This window comes from Nyctibius grandis, chromosome 5 (genome assembly GCF_013368605.1).
Source record: "Nyctibius grandis isolate bNycGra1 chromosome 5, bNycGra1.pri, whole genome shotgun sequence".
NCBI lineage: Eukaryota > Metazoa > Chordata > Aves > Nyctibiiformes > Nyctibiidae > Nyctibius > Nyctibius grandis.
Genome location: NC_090662.1, coordinates 75,558,592 through 75,581,497, shown reverse-complemented (window position 1 = coordinate 75,581,497; position 22,906 = coordinate 75,558,592). Strand labels below are relative to the sequence as shown.

Below are 22,906 nucleotides of genomic sequence, written 5' to 3'. Positions count from 1 at the left end.
TCTAGACTAGAGAGAATGTGATCATTTAGAAAACCAACATGCAAAAAAGTTTAACCCAAACTACCAGATGGGAATCCAGGGCCTCCCCTCTGAATTCTGCTGATGCACTGTGAGCCTAATTGTGAGGGAGGAAAAAAACCTGTATTAAAATAACTCAAAAAACCCAAAATAGATCTACAGGCCTCCACTGAGGGGAAGAACATAAAGTTCTCATGAAAAATGCAAGGGGTTTGGCTCATAAGGTGGTTTTGGGTTGAATTTCTGACTAATGACACTGTTACATTCCCAGTCCCTCTCTGATTTCACTTCAACTGTTTATAAGCAAGCAATGTCTTCAGTGCTAGAATGGGAAAGTCCACAGGTCTTCCCTTCACTTCTATCTGGCCTATGGTAAGAGATCAGAGTGGACAGGTTCACACTGTCCTTCCACCTCATAGCAGCGATTTCACAGTGGGATCAAAGGCAACATGTGATCACAGGTTTATGTCCAAGGATTATCTTGCAGTAAACACCCACGTTTAGAGGCAGGGAGCCAAGCTTCCAGTGCCTAATGGATCAGGTAGGATTTCCTCTCCTCCTGGAGAACTAGGAAGTATGGAGGTGAACCTTCTCACTGCCAAAAGCTGTCTGCCTCCTGATATTCCTGAGGAGTTGCCAAACACCGCCTTGCCGTGGATAGCTCTGGATTTAAAATCTCGGGCCATTACACAGCCTGAGCTATAGATGGGAGGAGACAAGATGCAGTAACAAAAAATAAGGCCAGTGGCATCTGATGAGAATCAAGACTTTGTTTATTTATAGTGTTACTTCCCTTTTGGTGTTGAGGTGTCCTCCTTTAACATTTCAATAGGCTCCCTCAACAAGAAGACCTTCTAGGGGCAGAGACACGAGATCTGATCTGGCAAGGCTCAAACAAGATGTGCTCTTCAGGCATTTCCCTGTTCAGCCTTGGCTGGAGGTGGGGAAAGGACAGAGTGAGATAAGTATCCTGGTGAAGCAGTGTCCAAAGTCCTGGACATCTTTTCTGTGTTCTGGTGGCTATGTGAGTTCAAGCCCTGTTAAAATCCGTGAAACTGCTCCAGCTAAAAATGCCCAGTTGCATACAGATAACAGAATGGGAATGGCTGGACACGTTCAAGATATCCATGCTACAGACAGAAGAGGGGAGGCAGAGATATCCTGGAGATACATGAACTATCCTGCTACACAGCTTCTCTCAGCACCTGGGTTTCCCAAAGGGAGGGAAAAAATAACCCAGGGCAGAGTCTGAAAGGTCCCCACCAAAGACGTGTGAGTAATGTCAACATTTCACCAAGATCTTTGGGAGACAATTCCTCAGTACCCTTCTGTGTCTGCAGCATGGCAAAAGTGGCCCTGAAAAGGGCAGAAATGCAAAGGCTGATTGTGGTATTCAGTCCCAAAGGAGATTTCAAGCTTATTTGTACAATGTGACACACGCACGCGGGAAAAGATAAGTGCCTCTGTGCGAATGAAGGCAGTAACAATGGGATTGCCATTCTGAGTGAACCAAAATGAAAGTTGTACCAGATCTTACACAGGACATGGGGTGGCAGCATTGCTTTTCTTCTCTGTACTGAGGCATGCCTAGAGACTGCATTAGTCATAGTGAAGATAAATGCTGAGAGTATATGCAGCCTGAGGAAACCCAAGGTCTGCAAAGGCTCTCTTTCAAGATGACAAGAAATAGCCCATGCTGGAACATCTCAGTTGTTCCTGTGCAACCTACCTGCAGTACAGGGAGCGCTGTACTCTTGTGTGGCAAACTCATCTGGAAAACAGAAGGGAAGGGAGAGAACAGGGTGTCAGAGCCCCTTGGCACTCCTGGCAGAGGGACAGGTGCCAGAGAGATGCTTCCCCCAGGCCCCACAGCAGGCTGCTGCCACCATCCCCAGCTTCCCCCCAGAGATCCCAGTTGGGGTGGGGGAAGCCCCAGTCATAGCCCTGTCCAGAGGCCACAGCAGCAAGGCAGAGCCACCCTGCATGGGCAGCCCCAGCAGGTCTCCACTCCAGTGTGCCCAAGGACTGCTCAGGCACCTTCTCCCAGCACACTGGAGTGGAAGGCACACATGACTCTGTCACTGCCACCCTGGCACAGCAGCCGGGACAGGAGAGGCACAAGGAACGATGGGACTGCCTGGAAACATGAGCACGGCTGCGCTCTGGGGCTGGACCTGAACGTGGGACCCGCAGCACCCGCATCTCTGCCTTGTGGGATGGCGCCTGTCCCTGGGGAGGCAGGACCGGCCTTGCAGGCGCCATGGTCGGAGGGCCGGGGAAATAACCCCCTCCGCCTCTCCTTCAGGGGAGGACAGCTGCACAGCAGCTGCCAGTGTGAGGGGCAGCCATGCGGGGATCCCCACACCGTGACCACCGCCCAGACCTGCCCCCATGTTGTTCTGGGGCCTGCCCGGCCTGCTCTGCGCTCACAGAGCTGCGCAGCGCGGGGGCAGGAAGGGCCCAGGCCGGGGGCAGCAGCAGGTCCCCACAGCTCCCGCACCCCTCCCTGTGTGCCACTGCCCACCCTCGCTGCTGCAGGCACCCCCAGCCCCGCACTCACCTGTCTCGTAGTAGTCATAGACCTTCACTTGAGCTGGCTTCAGGCCCTGCACAGGGATGTCCTGCTCCACCGTGAAGGAGAAGTCGAGGGTCTCGCTGGTCAGCTGGGGAAGGGAAGCGGTGGAGGCTCGGGGGTGGCTCCTCACTGTCCCGGGCTCCCCCGTGCCTCCGCACCACCCCGGGCTCCCTTGCTCTGGCCTGCTGGCCCTGGGGGTGCGGGGGCTGCAGACCCAGCCAAGGGACAAGGGGAAACCCTGGGGCCTTTTCCCAAGCTGGGGGAGCCTCTGGCTGGTGGGGAGGTCAGGGTCTGATCTGTGTGCAGAGCAGAGCAAAAGGCTGCTGAGGGCTGGGAGGGGGGTACCAGTAAATCTGAAAGGTCCACAGAAGTCAGTATGGGATTCAGTCCTATTCTTGTCAGAGCCCTGGTACGTTTGAGTGCCAGATCTTTTGCCCTATCTGGTCAAATGTGCCAATGCCTGTGTTTCTGACTCATCCTCGCCCCGGATAGATACTCACCTTTTCCAGATACACTAGGACATGGTTGGTACTCAGCTCTGTGAGCTCAATAATGGGGTGGCCTTCCAGCTGAAGGAAGAAGACCAGGATGTTACTGCATTGAGGATGGTCTCCCTGTGCCCCTTGCACAACCCTGTGAAGGGCATGCACTGTGGATGAAACACTGGGGTCCTCAGGGAACTAAGTCTCCATCATGGAACTGCCTCCTTGGTGTGCCACTAGGTATCATGGTCCCCACGGACCCCAGGACTGCCTATGACATACAGCCTGGCTCCAGCAGGGACTGAACACTGCTTCAAGCACAGTGATGGAACGATTCTATGAAAATACATTCCTTCTGGCGTGCTAGTTCAGCAGTATCTTATGATCGCCTTTATTTTCCAGACCATGCACCTGCTCAGCATCTCAAACAGTGACCCAAGACCTAAACAGTTACAATGCAATAAAGTGTTGTCAGATCAGCAGAGGGAAAAAGGAAACAGCACTACTTTTGAATGTCCTATGCACAGACAATGCTTTTAGGGAGCTATCAGGACACGGTGATAGTAAAGGTGCCCATCACTAGCTCAAAGAAAAAATTACTTACACTATTTTTCCTAGATTCATTACATTGTCTCCCCTTGTGCTGGCCTCGAGCCAAGTATGAAAAGAGAACCCTGTACATGGCAAATGTGCAGATGACAGTGGCAAGATCAAGCTCATTCAAACCCTGAAGCTCCCTAGTTTGCTACTGACACTTGGAAGGTGTCTTGAAGATAAGAAGCTGGATGTTGCTTGTTTGATAAACAGGCTCCTACCTTCCTCACAGAAGACTTCACTGGGATGAATCCTGACAGCATCTTCACATCAACAATCACCATGTTGGAGCCATTGCGCTCCCCAGTGTAACTAAGGAACCAAGCAACAAAGATTCACTGCACCTCAAGTCGAAGTTGGGTGCACTTCCACCATTTCCGTAACACTTGTCACCCCACCACACACCTTATTCTCCAGCTATGCCAGAGTCTTCTAGTCATCTATACAGTCCCTCACTAGCCCAGCCCTGGGCTGCCCACACAGCACTGCTACTGCAGGATATGTCTTTCCTCCACAGCCTCTCCTCCCAGCCCAGCTGCTTCTTGCCCACTTTTCCAGGGGATGCACTGCCTCTCCAGGGCTTCCAGACTGGCTCACCAGACCTCCTCCAGCTCCCATGGCTTCTCAGGAAGGCTCAGACCCAAACGCAGACTCACCTGACATTGATGCCTATGTCAAAGACCTTGTGAGCCTTGGAGTCCACACATGTCTCTGGGATCGTGTACACATGGAGCATGAAGGGTGCATCCTCCTGTGTGGGCTGCACGTTGTACCTCAGGCTTGTCTAGGGAAGAGCCAGCAGTTCCGTGTGAGCGTGTGTGTGCGCATGCTCAACACATGGGAGAGACCATCCTCTCCCCGTCCAGCCTCCCCACTTCTATTCTCACAGCTGCTCCACATTGCAGACCCTTCCCTCCTTCCCTCCCACTCTTTCTCCTCCACACATCTCTGCTCTTCTTCTCCTCTTCCCTCTCCCAGAGCCTTCCCTCCCACTCTTCCCCTCTCCCCTGTCCCTTCTGCCCTCTGCCTGGCTCCTGCCTGGCAAGAGGCTCCCCTCCCAGCATGCCACCTGTCCCCATCACCCTCACCTGCAGGTAGACACATCCTTCGCCAGACACCTCCATGCTGTACTCCCCTGGCACCTGGGGCAGGGGCACGCGCTGGAGCAGCAGCCGGTTTGTGGGATCCACTTGGAAGTCTTGCTGGAAGTCCCCTCCAGATCGCAGCATCACTTTGGAAGCTGCTCCGCTCTTGGCATAGGTGACAGCTCCATACAGGGACAGGGCTTGGAGAGCCACCACTGTGTCCTGCAGGAGATGGGTCCCAGCACCCGGGGGGATACAGTTAGCCTTTCCACAGCCTGTCCTCCTATAGCCTGCCCTTCGCTGTCAGCAGGCACCCTCTCCTCCATTCTTCACTTTCTCCGGTTTTAAGCACAAAGGACAGAGGGAAAGAGCAGCTTTTGCATTTTTCCATTCCTTTCCTGTGTCCTCTACACAGCAGTTGCATGTTCCCTGAGTTCCCTGGCAGGGAGCTCCATGCAACCTTCACTCGCTCGCCACAGGGTGAAGCAGCAACTTCCTATGCACAAACTACTTGCAGTGGGAGCCCACTCCAATGGCACAGACGCATGGCCCTTGTGTCCCTACTGTTCTGACCCACTGTGTCAAGAAAACCAGGTCATTAATCAAAGTATCTCTCATTCCCAGAGGCGCTACCTGACATACTAGCCTCTAGCCTCTTGGGAACTTGGCAACCATGGTAGCTATGGCAGGGATATACTGCAGGGGTACAGTCCCTGCCCTGGTGAACCTTACTGTGCTCCCACCTGGCTCTCTGACACTTCCCATCTTCTGACATTGATGTGTGAGGTCGCAGGAGGGAAGCAGCTCACCTGGGTGGAGGAGAAGCCTCCATTGGGATTCTGCTGACTGCTGATCCACTTTGCAATAAGAGATGCAAATGATAGCTCCTCTTGAGAAGGTGCCGGCTGTGAGGTGAGGTGAGCAAGGAGCACGTAGGCTGTCATCTCCACTTCAGCAGAGGGAGCTCGGTAGCGATAGTACGGGAGATCAACCTCTGGCTCTTTCCCAGGCCGCTGCCAATGAACAGACCCGTCTTCACAGGAGGTGGGGAGCATGGAGAAAAGACAACAAGCAATTATTAGTAGTTATTGCAAGAGTGTTCTTGATCTGCTGCCGGTCCTGTTGGGAGGACAAAGCTTCCAGGATACATCTGTCATGCAGGGTGAAATGGGGAGGGTTAGGTTTCTACTTGCTGCAGGTTTACAACTAGTCTGTGACTGCTGAGGCTGACTCTTCAGGCCCACACTCCAGATTCACAGAGGGGTTTGTGGGCTTGGGCACCTCAAGGAACCAGGGACCTAAGAAGGATGACACTCCTCCCTTTTTTGAGTAGAGATGGCGGGGTCAGTCACTGACAAGCTCTGTGAGGCAAAATGACCCAAAGAATGTGACCAGGGCTTTGTAGTCACCTGCAGGTGGAGAAGGCAAAAGGTGCTGGGGATAATTCCTTCACAACCCTGCTGCCCAATAGTTGGGCAAACCCACTGTCCGTCCTTGCTTTCCCAGAATGCTTCTGAGTCATTACGTGATTTCCTGGAAGACTCAGAGCTTATGCTATGGTCTCTGAAATGACCTGTAGGTTTGTTTTCTCTCTCATCACATCCATGTCTTGTCTAATTTATTGTCCCTTGTGCTGTGAAAGGTCGGCTTTGTTCTATGTTGAGCATGGGCGCTGGAAGAAAGAGGTGGCCACAACCATTGCTAAGCCTTTGCTAAGCAGTGCCTGGTGTGGCAAGAGGAGTAGACTGAGGAGACACGCTAGCAGAGAGCTACCCTGTAGTTCAGCATTGATGGGGATGTTGTGTGGTGCTTCCTGATGAACTGCCTCAGTAGCAGAGAAGTAGGACTTGGCACTGAGAGGGAGTTCTCAGAAACGCAACCCCTTTGCACAAGCCTTTCCTCTCCCTCCACCTTTCCCCACCCACAGAAGCCATTTCCTGCAGCCATTGCCCCATCAATAAAAGCCTTTTTATCAAGGGAAGATGTAAGGCCAATGGGTTGGAAGAACGAGATGTCCCGCTTGGAGCACTCACCCTTTTTCACAGCTTCCTTTTCAAGTGATTCAAGCAATGCCTTCCGCTTCTCCTCCTTCCCTGCCAGGGCTAAGGCATATGCCATCAGTGCCTTGGTGTACACGTGGTTTTCTTTCTCATTTGGTGCCGTTTCCAGGCAGAACAGAGCATTACGCACCACTGAGTGCTGGCGAGAGATAACCACTGATTAGAAACACTGGGGAGAAATGAGGGTTTTGCCTTACTAATGACATATCGTTCCACTGAAATTTGAGGAGGGGTCTGCTAGAATGAGGTCTAGGAACAAGTAGGGTACAATGTGTTCCAGAAATGCCAAAATTGATAGCACATAATTCTTATATCACAAGGCTCAACAACCAAGTCCTTTTTCCAATCTGGAGCAAATTTTGGGCAGTACTGTATCATCACAGACTGACACAACATAACTGACTCAAGTTAGGGTGCAACCACATACAGTTACAGGCAGAGGAATCTCCAGCAATGCGATAGTGATGTAGGCTGTCAGCGAGACCTCATTGTCCACTCCACCCTGCAGAGAAACACAAAGGTAGATGCTGACCCCACGTAGCTTCTTATCTTCAGTCTTTTCTACCATTCCAGTGGGAATACTTTATTCCGCATTGTAGACCCTTAGCTTGCCTCCTCCCTCTTGCAGCTGACGTGGAGGTATCAATACCACTTATAAAGTGCAGGTTAGCCTTCATTCTCCTTCCTATTGTGAATATCATAGAGAATGGCCTTTGGCTCCCTAGTTCTTGCCATTGACATGGGGATTTCCCATCTGCCTGTATGCTCAAGAAACTCAGCTGGACCCATCTGAGTTATGGTCAAGTTCTAGCCTCACAAAAAAACAACCAGGCAGACACGTTACCTTCATGGCATTGTTCAGAAGTGTCCCAGAACTGCGGAAACAGCCGTTCTCCTTCTGTTTGTAGGAGAGCCAGACCAAAGCATCCTGGATGTGCTTCTCATCTATGAAGATGTGAGGCCGGGCCTGGGCAAAGGACTTGAGGACAAAGGCTGTGAGCCTGAAAGGGAGAGAGAGCAGTGAAAGGGCCTGAGCAGGCCTGTTGTCCATCTCAGGTGACAGCACCCATGTGCATATCATCTGTCTGGAGAAAGGCAAGGAGGCCCAGGGAACTGTAGGCCAATTAGTCAGACCACATGTATGTTATATCTTCACCTCAAAAAATCTGTCAAAAAACTGCTTCCCACCTTAATTTCTTGTCCCTCTCTTGGCTCATAAAACCCTGTGATCCCTTTGTGTTGCGGCTACAGTTTGAAGGACAGTGATTGACGATCTATATCTAAACAAATCTCTTTGGAAAAAGTAGGGAATTGCATGTCAATTAGCTCAACATCTGCATAACAACAGTAATACTCAAAACAACAGGGAAGAATAATTCAATCCCGGCTAGCTTGTGCTCTGCTGGCAGGACTCTTGCACTAGAAATCCATGCCTCATGGGTTTCCCATGTTAAAAGAGTTTTTGCTAGAGTTGTTATGAGCAGTTATGGAGAAGAAGCAGGCATGTGGTGAGAAGCCAACATGCTGTCAAGAGCCAAGTACTGTTTCAGAAAATAAAAGCAACCAAAAGTGATAGTGTCATTCATTCTTACCCTTACCTAAAGTTGAAAATGCACGGCAATGATAGGCTGCAGCAACTCAAAGCTTTGCAGTAAGTCACACTGGCAACACACATGCTCCTCCAGGCTGTTTTTGCTCAGTAACACACACTCTCGAGAGAAAAACATACACCACTGCTCTTGGATTATCATCCTTTCCACTTATATGGAAACACCTTTCCCAGCAGCCTTCTCCACAGATGCTAGTCTGGAAAAGCTGTCACTGCAACTGTTCAGCCTTCTTCAGGATGTGAAATCCCTCCTTCTTTCTTCCCCAATTTATGCCCATTTCCTTCTTGTCTGTCATGGTCCTCAGAGCAGCTGGTGGGAGGATGTCCTTCAGCTACATAACTGGCTGATGCAGCCTATTTCATCAAGTAGGAGGCAGCCCAGGGACTACATCAGCTCTGGAAAGCCTACTGGTCTACAACAGCATTTTCTACTTACTGTCATGAAGCATTTATTGTAAATGTGTAGCTGAGAAAGAGGAGCATATGTAGTTGAGAAAGGGGAGGCATAGGAGACATTGAAATCTCACCAGGTGTTCCCTGGTTGGCCATAACGTGGTCCAAAGGTACTGTAAGAGCCATCTGGGTGCTTGTAGTTCAGCTGCCTCTGATAACCTGCAATGGAGAGTTAAAGCAAGATTCAGATGCCAGAGAAAGTCTGCTGAGGGATGGGGGAGCAGAAAACCAGCTGTATAAGCAAAGGCAAAGGAGAGAAGAGTAAGTCAGTCCTATCCTAGCCAATAAGAAGGACTGGTACATCCCCACCTCCATGCACTGCTTGTACTGCATGAGGAGAAGCAACACCTGCCTTTCTTCAGAAGGAAGGCAGGACATGTTAATGACAATGGACAAGTCACTGTTGCAGGTCACCTGATAACTCTGCACTGCATTGCAAGCCAATTAGGGAGCAGAGAAAAGTGCGTGCAATGATCAGGCACCCTAATGCTTAAGCAACAGAAAATAATAAAGGAAAAAGCAGTGAAGGGCCTTCTCAGGCATACAGCAGAGACCATCTGTGCACAAGAGAAGCTTTTTCCACATCTGGCCAACATTTGACAGAACCACTCCAGGTAGGATATGGAAAAAAAACAAAGCAGAAGCAAAAGCTGTGTCCCAGCTCACCGCTCACTAAGTATCCGATGGCCTTTGATTTGACCTCCTCACTCAGCTGCCCTGTCTTATTCAGATAGTCCAGGACATAGATGTTGGGTGCAAAGAGGACCATGTTCTGCTCCCCACAGCCGAACGGCATCTGGAGGAGCTGGTGCAGGTTTTGCATGGCAGTGCCCATGATGTCGCCTGGGGAGCAAGAGATACCAGAGGGATATTAACAAAACTCAAGGCTGGCTGTCAGAATCAGAGGGAGCTACTGGACAAGAGAAGCAGGAGATGACAGAGAAGAACAAAAGAAAATCTGGATTGATAAAGATTCTGGAAAGAAACACTGAACAGCAGAGAAAAGGAAAACAGGGAAATGAGAGAAAGGTTAAGGCATCAGCAGACAACCCGGAACAAAAGGGCATGGAAGTGCTTGAGAGAGAAGGGGTGAAAGACAGGAGTGAGGTCTTCTGGGAACCAGGAGAAAAATCTGTGAGGTAAGAGGCCAACACAGAGGGGCAGATACAGCACATGGTTCTTCTCCCAGGCTGCTCACTCACCCAGCACTGAGAAATATGCTCTGCCTGAGTCTTGTACCACATTTGACGGGAGCAACAGGGAAAACTTCTCTTTCACCGGCACTCCTGAGAGAGAAACGAGACCCAAACAGCCTCAGTGCAGTCCCAAGAAAAGCCTAATGGAAGGGGACGGGCCTCAGTAAAACAACAGGAACACTTCCTATTAGAAATGCCCTGACTTCAGCCACTTCGTTTTTCCCTGGCTATGAGGCAACCTCTGCATGAAACCACCCCCCGCCACCGCCACTGTTAGGTACTGTAGATTGCATCTCTACAGCTTTTTCCTGGGTGCACTAGAAAACAGGAGGCAGCACTTGTAACTCCAATGTCAGCACACAAGAGAACAGGAATGCAAATAGTCATGCTAAATCTGTCCTAGCTCATACCCTGGTGCTTAGACAGGATGGTCCATTCTCTAGGGCTTTCTTCTGTCTTAGGTCTCAGGCTCCCAACTAATGAGGCATGTTTTGATTACCTACAAATATCAGCCTATCTGGAATATGGTAGAGGCAGCACTATCTTCCTCCTCCAGCCACCTCTCACCCATCAAACCACACAGGAACAAATGGAGATGGTGGGGAGAGAGGGCTTTACCTTTTACACAGAGCACAGAGTTCTGGGCTGTTTCCTTCTCAACTCCTTCAGGCTTGGGTGGGATGAAGGAAAAAAAAGAGAGGTGAGAAGTTAGTGAGACAGGAAGTACAAAAAGACAGAGGAATCCTTAACAAGGACAGAGGGATATGTGAAAAGAAAAGTGAGTGAACTGGAGAAGGAGAGGCAGTAACAAACAATCCCTGAAATACAGAGCTCTGAAATAATAATTTGAGCAAGTACAAGAAACATGATCCTAAGGATTGGTGGTGGTGTATGTGGAGGAAGGACAGGGAAAAGGAAGGGAGACACTGCAGGACTATCACACGGATGACCTGCAACTATTGTACGTAGCAAGAGATACTTAACATCCTTGTAACAAGTGGACTGTAGCATTAGAGCAAATGCTTTTGTTAGCAAAAGCTCGCAGTTGCTCTAGAGGGCTGTCCTGAAGAGGTACCTGCAGTACTATTTATCATAACGCTGCAGATGCTTCAGGGGGGAAAAAAAAAAATGTGTCTGTTGATAATAGAGAGGGAAGATGTTGTGCACTGTAATATCTGGTGACACTACTGATACCATACAACACAGTAGGCAAGTTTTTTTATAATACAGAGAAAAGCTAAGAACACAGAATCTACTGCCAGATTACCACACCCAGTATAATAAACTAGCATTGTCCTATAAAGGATATGCAATACTGCCACATACTATTTCCTTCTATACCTCATAACATCAGCACTTCTTGCCACAGGAAATGGATAAGCTGGAAAATTTTAGCATATTTTCATGGAATTTTATAATATCTGGAGTTTTGAGGGGACTTCTCTACAGGCATGGAATCCCCACAGGTGCTTGTGAATCTCCCACCTTCATCCTGGTGCCAGACTATGGTGGCAAACCAGAATTGCGTAACACTCAGCTTAAGAGGCCATTTGCTTGGCCACTCAGCTATCAGAGAGGCAGCATGTGCTGACTGGCAAACCTACTGGGGCTGTCTCAAAAGGAGGAGAGAAGCTGTAAAGAGAGTGTACTGAAATAGGAGGCGACAGGTAGGAGATAAAGGGAAGGATTGATTGGAGTAGGAGTCCTGCTACAGTAGGGGATATGGGAAGTTTAGAGTACTGGGAGACACTGTGTTATTAAGCTGTAGTCTTTATGCAGCCCTGCCAAAGTATAAAGATGATGTAAGACCATCATATCGCCACGCTGCATAGTGATCTCATAGAATCATAGAATTGTACACCAGCCCAGGCTGGAAGGGACCTCGAGAGATCATCTGGTCCAACCTTTCATGGGAAGGAGAGCCTAAATGAGATTATCTATCATCCTGTACAGTTGCATCACAGTGTATGCTCTAGCCTGGGGGAAAGCTCAGTCCTCCCCTTCCCACAGCCCACATACCTCCACCAGCAGCTGTCTGATGACTGTGTCCTTCCGCCCCTTCTCAGGGGTCTCCACGATGGCATTCCCACAGGGCTGCTGGTTCTGCAGGGCCTCAGTGCTCACTGAGAACTCCACCTGCCCTGGAGAAAACAGGGGTCAGCCAGCCCTGCTGGGCAGAGCCAGGTGATGGGAATCACTGCCAGTTCCAGGGATTTCAACTTGCAGGCCCATGGATAGGGATTTTCTGTCACACCTCGGCCCTGCTTTTTTGCCCACACGAATGTAGCTATCTATATCAGAAGCCATCCTGGAGGAGATGAGTTGTACTGCCATTAAAAGGGGACTCTATTTTGTTGACTTTTTTCCAGAACCTAGGACGCGGCAGTGGTGGTACTCACCAGCCACACTGCTGTTCAGCACATGGCTACCCTGCATGTGCTCCACAGCTGCTATCACAGCACATAACAGTGAAAACGAAGTATGAAGATCCCATGGGGCAATCGACTAATCTCTCTGAGGGATGGAGCTGACAGAGCATGCCTGCTGACCAGCAGTGTCTCTGGCCTCAGAAGATGTTGTCCAAGAGCTGTAAGGCTTGATGGTATTGCATGTGGTGCTAGACAGATCCTTGGACACTATGAATCTGCCAACCTTTTCCTCCCAAATAATCCCAGATGAGACAGACACTCAGCTGCAGTGTTTCCCAGCACAGAGAAACTCTCCCTGCAGTTTTCAGCACCCTGAGATCTTTACCTAGAGATGTGGGAGTTACTAGCCAAGCCACGGTTTTCCTCCCGTTCTCACAGAGACAATGAGATTCTTCCTCCTTTTCCACCAGAGTAGCCAGGAAATGAGTAGACTGAGCCAGAGTCACACTGACCTGCCAGTTGTAGAGAGAGGCACAATCAGGGAAGGGTGGTCATGAGAGATGGGGAGCTAGGAAGCCATAGCAATAGCTATTTCTTCAGTAGCAAAGGACCAGGGAGCTGGATTCTGGGTTCTGCGTTTGGAGTATATAGGAAGAACAACACAAGAATTTCAGGGGTGAAGGTTCTAGGGCTACTCAGAGATAAGAAAAGAAGGTTAGGTGAAGGTAAGAGGTGTACAAGAAGGTCCACAAGCACAGAGAAGAATTTAAACCTTCCTTACCCTGATGCAGGCGGTCAGGTAGTTGAAAACTGTGGCTTTCAGTGTGAAGGCCTCACCACGCACTACAGAGTAGGGCAGGGTGAGCTCTACAAAGAAGGGCTGGAAGGCTCTGAGGGACACCGTCGGGGACAGGCCAAAGCCTGTGTCTGCAGAAGTGCAGAATGCATTGGCTTTCCACTCGGTGATGGTGTCAGGGATGGTCACATCTAGATCAGCATTTCCCTCAGAGCTGGTGAAGCACAGACAGCAAGGACAGAGGGATGACTTTTATGGCATTTTGGTGACTATCTGTACCCCTTTCAGCCTACTGAACAGCACTGCCTGTGTGAACGTTACTGTAGGGCCACCCTACTTCTTTTTCCATACCCACGAACACTCCTTGGACAAACCTAACCATGGCTGAAGGCAATTCCATCTCAGAGGATTGCCAAGTGATCTCTGCAAACAGTGAAGGATTTTTTGGCATTGAAAAGGCTTGGCAAATATGAGGATTTATGTTTTCACCTGATAAAAACAGTTGTATTAAAAAGGAAGGAACTAGCAGAAGGTGCTCACCTTATAGATACTAAACTCCAAATCCAAGTTTCTGGGAAATACTTTCGGACTGTCTCTGTCAGCTCTTCAGGAGTGCTTGTTCTCGCATAAAGTCTATCTGCCTGAACGCCTGAATGTGATGAGATGGAAAAGAAATCAACTACTGATAATTCCAATCAAGTAAGATCTACATCAGCATCATGTTTCAGTCTGAGAAAGCAGCAATCTCTGTGGCAATCAGAAGATGTGCTGGCAGCAGATGTTTGATGTGGCTGTAGTAAGCACTGGTATCAGCAGCAGTGAAGTCTCAGGGTCAAGGCTTATTAGCAAGAGCTAGCCTTCCATTATTTACCACTGGTCTCCAGCAAACCTCAAAGTTCATGGGGCAGCACTTCAAAAGGTTAAAACAAGTATGTTAGAGGAAAGAGCTATTTATGACCCTCTGTGCAAGCAGCCTTTTCCCTTTCAGGTACAGTCTTAACGTGACATCATTCTGCATCCTATCAGGCCAGCTAACAATGCAACATCCTTCTGTTGCAGTGTTTTTTTGTAGGGTCACTGTGACTCAGAAAACCACCTCCCTGCCAAATCTATGGCCTCCTCAAGAACTAAGCTGAAGATGCTCAAATTCAAAACAGGCAATTGGAATTTGGGAGGGGTAAAAATAGACTTTTTGACTAAAACGAAATTTTCACATGCAAAAGTTATTCCCAAGAAAATATTCTGAGTTTGGGATGAAATTTGGTGAAAAATAAGCCTTTGGGTTACTTTGGTTTTGAACAACTGGGAAACAAAGATGGGGTGGGTGGGACTTGGTTTGCTCAGCTTTTACAAACGGATATATAAATCCACCCAAACAGATAAAAAAGTTCTTAACTAAATTCTGGTTTTGGTCATCTTTACTTTGACTGAATTAATTTCTATGTTTTGATAAAAATTTTGTAGCTAGCAAGTATCTCTGCAACAGGCACCTCCGGAGTCTGAGAAGGTCTCGGGGTACGAGTGAAAGATGCTGTCAGTCAAAGCTGTATCACATAGCTCCTAGCAAGAGTGACAAGTGGCTTGCTTGTGTTTGTCTATCATGGTATTTCAGTCTTCCTACTGAAATACTGAAATACTTCCTACTATTTCAGTTTAAAATAACTAAAAAACATCTATCCTGCATCTTAGCAACTTGTGTCAGAAGTTGAAACTTGTCTTAAAACTGGATATGCACAAAAGCACAGGTTCTTGTGCCAAGGGAAAACTCTCTGAATCAGTTATCCAGCTAGAATAACTTAGGTCTTCTAGGATATTTCCCTTAATATGGCACTCTGGAGGATGATATGGCCAATTTTGTCGCCCAAACAGCTACAGTGTAAGAGTTGAGATAGCCCTTAAAAACAGGGTGGGTCTGTTTCAGACTGGACTTCTGCCACATGCATCTTACCATCGTAAGCCTCCAAAGTCTACCAGCTTGACACTGAAAATTTTATCATCCACTTCATCTGATTTTAACCATACATAAAACCGGATGAGCCAGTGAGGACAGACTGAAAATTGTATTGGAGACCCCTTAAGTGATATCTGGGAAAAGAAGTCTACTGTGAAAGCTTAGTGAACAGAGAATTCAGCAGCAGAATAATATCCTCTGCTTTGCCCGAGTCTTTGAAAACTGTTCTGCTGACTTCTAATGTGGAGTTATCAAAGCTTGTCTGTAGACCTTTGCAACCAAGCAAAAGAGATAAGCCCTGCACTCATGCAGAAGCTGACATCTGTGAAGCCACCACTTCAGCACTACTTCCAAGGGTTCAATCCACAACCCCAGCTCTTGTTTAATTATTCATCCCAAAATAGAGACAGGATCTCTGTTCAGAACAGAGGTGATAACAAGACCCAGTTCCTTTACCGCTTGTCCTCATTGCATGCATAGGTGCCATGACTGAAGGTGATGATAGAAAGCGAGCTTCTGCAGGCGAGTAATTCTCAGTACTGCAATACCAAGGTTTCTTCACTTTGGTATTTGTGAAAACCTTTAAACCCATTTCCTGTGGGAGACAAACACAACATGTTTTTTTGTTACTGCTTCCTGTTGAGGTTTACACACCAGACCTGTCATTGGTATTTTACTGCCTCAAAAGGAGAAGCTGTTACTGTCTGTGGACTGGACCTTGAGATGATCCCCCCCAATCTTGGGTCTGGGTGCCTGGGTGGCTCAGAGAGACCATTTGCTCTGTTTCTAGGGCACTGGTTCCAGTCCAGTTCCATCCTAGGCATCAGGATGAGCCAGGGAATAGATACAGAGTTTTCTCTCTGGAAGGAAATGTCTGTGGCTTCAATGCAGGTCAAGGATGTATTGATTTATTTGGGGTAACTGTAATGGCACAGGATTATTTACCTCCTGTTAGAACTTTATTTCTAGTCAACCTCAAAGCTTTTCCTATAAGAAGAAAACTTTGAGACTGATCCCTTTTCCACCAAGTTGGGAGCAAAGCTGGCAAGACAGGTGAGGCTTATGACTCTTACTGAACTTGCTTCTGGATAAAAATTAGTGTCAGATCATACAGGTTCACACACCCTTCCCTTGTTATATTGCATCATGCCACAGAAGGCTTAAGCATTCTCAGTCCTTCTCCCACTCCACTCCCCAACCATGCAAGGGGGCTATACCTTTAGGATGCTGTAAGTGTCCTCTTTGTCCGTCTCCACTACTGGAGAATAGGTGATCCCATTCACAACTATCTTCTTCAAGGGGATGCAATTCTCCAGGGGCTCCTCCAAGAGCATGTCTGGACCATGGTGATAGTCATGCAATTCCTTCACTGGCAGCAAGCTATACACCTATGCAGAAAGAGACAGAGTATTTGGCATTTTCAGTGTCCACTGTCACAAAACACAGCTGAGGGAGTTGGATGCAAGCTGCATAATAGTCACATCACCTGCACATACATCCACATTTCCATGGTCCTCCCTGTGGTGGGAGCAATGGGAATTTGTGAGCCAAAAAAGAGATCCAGATTTGGAGATACTACCTCTCTTGTTATGGGTAGCATGTTACTTTGGTTATTATGGCTCAAATATATAAAAAATGACACTGGCCAGCCCATCTGCAGTACTTTGTCCCTACTCAGGGATTGTCGTTTGCTGCTTGGCATGAGGGGAATAAATTCTCTGACACTTCCAGACACTTCCAAGAAAATTAATCCATGGCTGGAGAGAATAACTGAAAAGTGATCATCAAATAAACAAGTGTTTGGCTCTGGCCAAGAGAAGCAGTCCCCTTAAAAAAGCTTCCTAATTGCCATCCCTACAGTTGCACAAAACCCCTAAGAAACAGCTGCTGCCTACTTCTCATCTTTTTTCCCACTGAAGAAAGACAAGGAACAGCACAAGGCAGCTTTCCTGTGTCAGCACTGTCAAGAGGGACTGTTCACTGTTTCCACCCCAGCACTGGGCTGCACTTGCTCTGACCAGGCTCCAAGTTGCTCCACAGAGTAAGCACTTACAGAGCTGGGTGACAGGTCAGCTTCTGGCTTCATGAGAAGAACGCTCTTGTCCACAGCACGGACAGCACAGAGGGAGTTCGGGGAGGCTCTGAACAGCAAGTGAGCATCAGAAGAAGGCAGGCCTTCAGAAGGAGAGAAGCTCAAGTCCACCTGTAGACAGAAGAAAAGCTACGTCACAGATGCCCTACCCTTGCAGGACTTTTCCCTCCAGTTGAGTGCATCAGTTCCAACCTTACAAAACCTTACATACATATGCACACACACCACCCCCTACGCTATCCCCGTGCTACTACAGAGCTGGGTTTCCTTCCTGCAGTGCCAGAGGAATCAACACTAACTCTTCTTGGCAACTTCAAGCATCACAATTGCTCATAAAACTTTCAAGGCAGTTTTGGGTTTTATAGCCACTGTGAGTGTGATGAGATAATCCCACATGGTGGCTAGATCTGTTCAGGCAGCTGGGCGTGGTCTAGAACCAGGTCCATTCTCTGTACTGCACCCGGATGTTGTATGTGGAGAGACAACAGGCTTGCAAAGAACCTTGCTTAGCAGATTCTTTGGTAACATGAGAAGCAGTGATGCCCTGGAGCAATATTGCAATATCTACTGGCTGGTAATGATTCTGAAGAACTGGCCTGTTGGTTGAGACCTGGCAGACTTGTGTACCTTCCCCAAAACTTAACTCACAACTCGAACAACCCCCTGCCAGCCTCTGCCCTGGAAGTTCTTGCTAGCAGAAGTTATTGTCATCACCATCTCACATGATTTTGTAATAAGATGCTGACCTGCATAAATCTTCCCTCTCCTCAGCAGTACAAACCCTCCCCTAACATGCAATGGTCAAAGCATCCTCAGAGTAAACATGCTGCCTGAAAAAGCAGCATCAGCTGCCAGTATCCCTCATGTCCCAACCAGACCACAGCATGCCTTCTGCTGACACTCCCCACCTCTCCCAGGGTGGACTCATAATCTTGAGGCTGCAAAAACAATATTCTTCAGGAAATGGCAGAATAAAGTCTGTAGCAAGCTTGCTACTAGAAAACTGTCTAGCATAGAGATAGCCTAAAGTCTCTCCTATTCAGTCTGACAACAGCTTTGAATTCAATACACTTCCAGAGAGGAAAGCAGTATCTAGGTATGTAAAACACTTGGCACTTGGCTTGCACCCAGACCTAAATGCAGTGCATAGCATGACCTTTAATATATGAACAAAATTCAAGTGACCAAAGCTCCTACAGTGACACCAGCCTGAAGAATGCATTTAGCTTGGGTTTTAGCAGGACAAGGAATGGCCTTTAGCAGTGTCCTGTCTACTATTCTGAAGTCCCAATGGGAATTTTTGATGTTGTTCTTTTCTTAGTGCTGCTCATACACCAATCTGCTCTTCTGCATACAGCATATGTGGGGCTATAAGAGAATAATGGTCCACATGCTCACAGAAAGAAGGCTTTAATTTTCTGCGCTCTTTCAGTCTCACCATTGCTATTGAAGCACCACTGTGCATTGCTCAGCAGGTTCAGGCAAGGTTTATCTCCATTTACATACAACAGCAATTAAAATGACAGGATGAGATGCACAGGAGCTGAAAGATCTGACAAGTTTTAGCTTCCCCCACTGGACTGGGGCTGTGTGTGTTTTATTCTTGCTCTGTGACCACACAAGCAGCCATCTCTTTGCTGGAATGAGTTTGTGGGAAATGGAGTGAAATACATGGGTTGCAGTATGACATAAGACATGTAGCCTCCTTTTTCCTTACCAAGGACCATCTGTGAGGTCAGTGGCTGTGACTAGTTGCTAAGAGGGATTTTATCAGTGTAGTCCCTGCTAGCACCTTTTTTCCAACAGTTGATCTTCTCCAAGCTAGCACAAACCAGTAAGCAGTGAAGCTACCCAGAACAATTGATAGGTAGTTTGTCCAGTGTTAGTAAATCTAAATAAAAGAACTTAGCCAGGGTAAATCTAAATAAATGAGCTTGGTCATGCTGCAGTCTGATGGCTGCTCCCTTAAGAAATGGACATTTACCTTATTGCTGAAACACTTTTCTACATTGAACTTGGTTGAATCAGCAATCATCTCCCTGCTGGGGGCAGTGGTGTAGACAAGCACTTGGGCCACTGGAGCAATATCAGCTTGTACAGGCAGATGTAGCAAGAAGACCCCATTGGCTAGCAAACAAAACAAGAGCAAAAAGTTAAGGTACAGGAAACCTGCTCTTGGAGCAACCAAAATTCAAGGTTTGATTTCATGCTGAACTTCATCCTAGCCATGATGAAACTCCAGGCCTCCAAGTGGGATGAATCGGTGCTCACAGAGATGCATTAAGTCTCACTGTCTGACTGAAAAGGCCTGTTTCAAGTCCCATTTTCCAGTGCATAAGTATGCTGAATTTTGGTTCAGCTTCTAAAAAACAGACCATCAGTCTGTGTCGAGGAGCACTGGAGCCCCGGAAATGCAGTATCAGAAGAAAGACAGCTGGCACAGGGGATTAGAGCAAATCTGCGCAAAGCCTGAATAAAGGCAGAGAAAAGAAAGCTCAAACTCTTCCCATATCTTAGGGGACATGGAGATGTGGATCCCTGTATTTATACCAAAGCAGCCTGTATGTCTGCCACAGTTGCCTAGCCTCCCAGGACAGCAACAATTTGGCAGGGAAGAGGAACTCACCACTTTCCTGGTCCAAATCCAGAATGTGGGTGCCTGCTTGCTTAATTATTCCCTTGGCCATCACCTGAATGCAAAGAGAAACCCTGCTGTGATTGAGGGTATGCATGAGCCAAACCTTAAAGAGGGGGAACGTGAGAGGAGAGCAACTGAGCTGTAAGTTTGCTGCTCGCACCCTGCTCAACTGCTCTCTGCCTCCCTGTAGCAGAATCCCAGTGCTCACCCAGGGGGATCTGGGACATCCTTACTCTTCTGCTCCTAACCCAGACCCTCCTTTTTGTGGGAAAAGAACATATGAAGGATGATGGGAAAGTGTTTAAAGCCTGCTGCCACAAACCACAATTTCCATCTCCAGCCCCCCTACAATTACCAGTGACAACCTCACTGTATGGCAGGTGCAAGCTTACCAGGTAGTAAAAGACGATTTTCTTCTGCTCTCCTATGGCCTCTGGAGTAAGGATGTAGTGCACCCGGACCTCTGTGGAGGAGCCACAGCTTAGTGTCTCAGACTTGGGCTCAATTTTGAGGAAGCTATTACTAGGAGAGTAAAAGCGCTTTAGTTGGAGATAGCCTTCTTGATAATATGGAACAACCCAGGAGCGGTCATAGCAGTAGGGGTGTACTTTATGAGTTGCCTGGAAAAGGAGAAAATACACACATAGATCCTCCAACACAGGTGGCTGAACTGGAGCTAAAATTCATGGCCTAGTATTAAAGGTTTGGTATTTTTTGTATTCAAGCAACAGGATAGTCTACAAAAAACCCCATGAGTTTGGAAGATGCAAGACAGGGTGGTGGTATCCTTAGCAAATCTTTGGGAATGATCTCACTCCCAGAGAAGATGGAGTTTGTCTCAAACAAGCTGAATCATATCAGTTGTTTGTTTACTATCAGTATCACCTCAAGGGCTCTTTACCCTAATACCTTGCACTCTCTAATATTCTGATAGTTTAAAGAGAAGAGAAGTTGATTTTCATTTTTCTTCTCATTATTGGTGCTGGAGAAGGGATAATTCTGTTCAGTTTGGAGATTACTAGTGCCAAGATCAAGCTAAGGATGAAAAGGAGGAAAAGTCTCCACCTGAGAATCCAAAACCTAAACTGAATAGACATTTAGGAGCTGAGAGAGTCCAGGTCTTTTTAAGAATGAGAGCAAGGGGAAGATATTTCACATTTAGAAGTGTGCTACTTTGGCATTTCATGTTCCTCACATGCCATTATTTCCTTATCTTTCTCACTGTACTTGGGTGTTCTTGCCTTTTCTTTACCCTGCAAAATTCTGAAAACTCAAGCACCTAGTGGCAACTTCTGGATAATTTTTAACAGTTTTAAGCTGTGACAAGAGAATTGTAGGGAGAAGAGCAAATATAATTCTAGACAATCATCTGCCCTATTCCAGGGTGAGATATTAAGAAATGTGCATATTACACACATACTGCATTTTCCACTAACAAAAGGATGCTCCGCAGCACTTATAAACAAATTCCACACCAGGGAGAGAATTTCTGTGAAGGGTTCGTACTATTTTTCTCTTTATGGCAGGAAAAAGAAAAAAAAAAAGAAAAAATACGGAGGACAGCTTAGAAACTCAGAATGATAAATTAAACCCTGAGAGCTGCAGACTGCCTTAACTGACCACAAAGGATATTTAGATGAGATACTTCGGAAATCATTTAATTGAAAAGACAGCAAAGCACTAGCAGCACTCCACCATAGGAGCTAGACCCACCATTGAAACAGGTTTGTCTAGGTAGGGCTGGTGATCCCTTGGAGCAGAATGGACTATTATGATCCCTTGATGTTCCTTCTAAGCCTATATTGCTATTGCCAAGCAGAAATCAAATACTTATAAGCTAAGTGCAATTGTGACATGGCAACCTGGTTTGTTGTATGGCTACTTCCACCACACTGATGTCAAGATTGGCACAACCAATCAGGAACAAGAAGCTAAGTGCTTTTGCATATATAGTAGAAATGTCATAGGTACTCCCCTTCCAGCCCTGTGGGTCACTTCATCACCTCCTCTGCCCGCAGGACTCACCCTAATTCCAACAGAATCAAAGTACAGCATGGAAGTGTTCAGGGCAAACCATGCTCTGCCTTCTTCATTTGTTGTGTAGTTATTTTCCTGGCCTGCTTGAAAAGAAATCTTCACAACTTCATTGGCAATTGGAGCACCAGACCCATCCACTAGTTTCACCTGGAGGGGTAAAAACAGTACAGTACAGAAGGAGAAGAATGCCTGTCACCTGAACAGACTGATAGACCACCAAGCTAAGGACACTGGGCTCATGTCAGACAAGGAAGCCTCCACAGCACTTCACATGTGCCTTATCTATCTCTTTCAGAGAGAGCTGCAAACTTAATGAATCTTGTTTTTTCAACCCTTTCTTATCTCCACCTCTCGGTCAGAGGAGTGGACGTGAAGATTGACATGCACTCACACCCCTTAGCCTCCTGTTAAACAGGAGACTGGAAAAGCAGAATTTTACTTAACTGGAGAAGTGGAAGTGCAAGGACAGAGGGGTAAGCAGAATAAGGGCTGTGCTCTCAACTGCTGTTCCACAGTTCAAGAGCCTGCAGAGGAGAGGAGGCTCACAGGGATTAGCAGCACTGAGGTCCAGCATCTTTGCAGAGGGTTCAGTAGCATGATCATTTGGCACTGATGGCATTCTATTTTCATGGTTTCCCTACCTGCCCAAAGAAAGGGATTCCAGGTTTGTAGTGGGAGTCTGAATGCTCAAAGGTGATTTTGCTAATGGTGGTTGTGATCTCAGAGAAGCTGGTTCCAGTCAACTCCACTCCTGCAGGAAGAAGCATGAAGAATTGATTTGTCTCTGCCTGACCAGAATTACTTTTACTCCAGGCCAACTCTCCTTTGCTGAACAAGCAATTTTGTTGATGTTCCTGGCCGCCAGGTAGGAAAACTTTAGGATTCAGAAAAGCAAGAGTCTACTTTCTCCCTCACCCCTACTTGGCAGGCCCCCCAGCTGGTCTCTCCTGG

The 22,906-nt window shown here is 47.5% G+C and overlaps 1 protein-coding gene across 1 annotated transcript in view; it reads right to left on the bottom strand.

Annotated features, from left to right (window-relative positions):
• Nucleotides 1-22,906, bottom strand: part of A2M (alpha-2-macroglobulin) — a 33,927-nt gene that overhangs the window by 2,198 nt on the left and 8,823 nt on the right. The window contains exons 10-35 of the mRNA XM_068401104.1: nt 22,597-22,706; nt 21,944-22,102; nt 20,311-20,538; nt 19,907-19,970; nt 19,265-19,407; nt 17,242-17,391; nt 16,406-16,576; nt 15,645-15,783; nt 13,778-13,886; nt 13,223-13,451; nt 12,827-12,953; nt 12,092-12,213; nt 10,691-10,742; nt 10,079-10,162; nt 9,543-9,719; nt 8,951-9,035; nt 7,659-7,815; nt 7,242-7,316; nt 6,788-6,953; nt 5,564-5,787; nt 4,758-4,976; nt 4,326-4,453; nt 3,891-3,981; nt 3,094-3,162; nt 2,579-2,681; nt 1,748-1,789 (exon numbers count right to left, since the gene is read on the bottom strand). Coding sequence (XP_068257205.1) covers nt 1,748-1,789; nt 2,579-2,681; nt 3,094-3,162; nt 3,891-3,981; nt 4,326-4,453; nt 4,758-4,976; nt 5,564-5,787; nt 6,788-6,953; nt 7,242-7,316; nt 7,659-7,815; nt 8,951-9,035; nt 9,543-9,719; nt 10,079-10,162; nt 10,691-10,742; nt 12,092-12,213; nt 12,827-12,953; nt 13,223-13,451; nt 13,778-13,886; nt 15,645-15,783; nt 16,406-16,576; nt 17,242-17,391; nt 19,265-19,407; nt 19,907-19,970; nt 20,311-20,538; nt 21,944-22,102; nt 22,597-22,706 — 3,423 coding nt within the window. The remainder of the gene's footprint in view (nt 1-1,747; nt 1,790-2,578; nt 2,682-3,093; nt 3,163-3,890; nt 3,982-4,325; nt 4,454-4,757; nt 4,977-5,563; nt 5,788-6,787; nt 6,954-7,241; nt 7,317-7,658; nt 7,816-8,950; nt 9,036-9,542; nt 9,720-10,078; nt 10,163-10,690; nt 10,743-12,091; nt 12,214-12,826; nt 12,954-13,222; nt 13,452-13,777; nt 13,887-15,644; nt 15,784-16,405; nt 16,577-17,241; nt 17,392-19,264; nt 19,408-19,906; nt 19,971-20,310; nt 20,539-21,943; nt 22,103-22,596; nt 22,707-22,906) is intronic.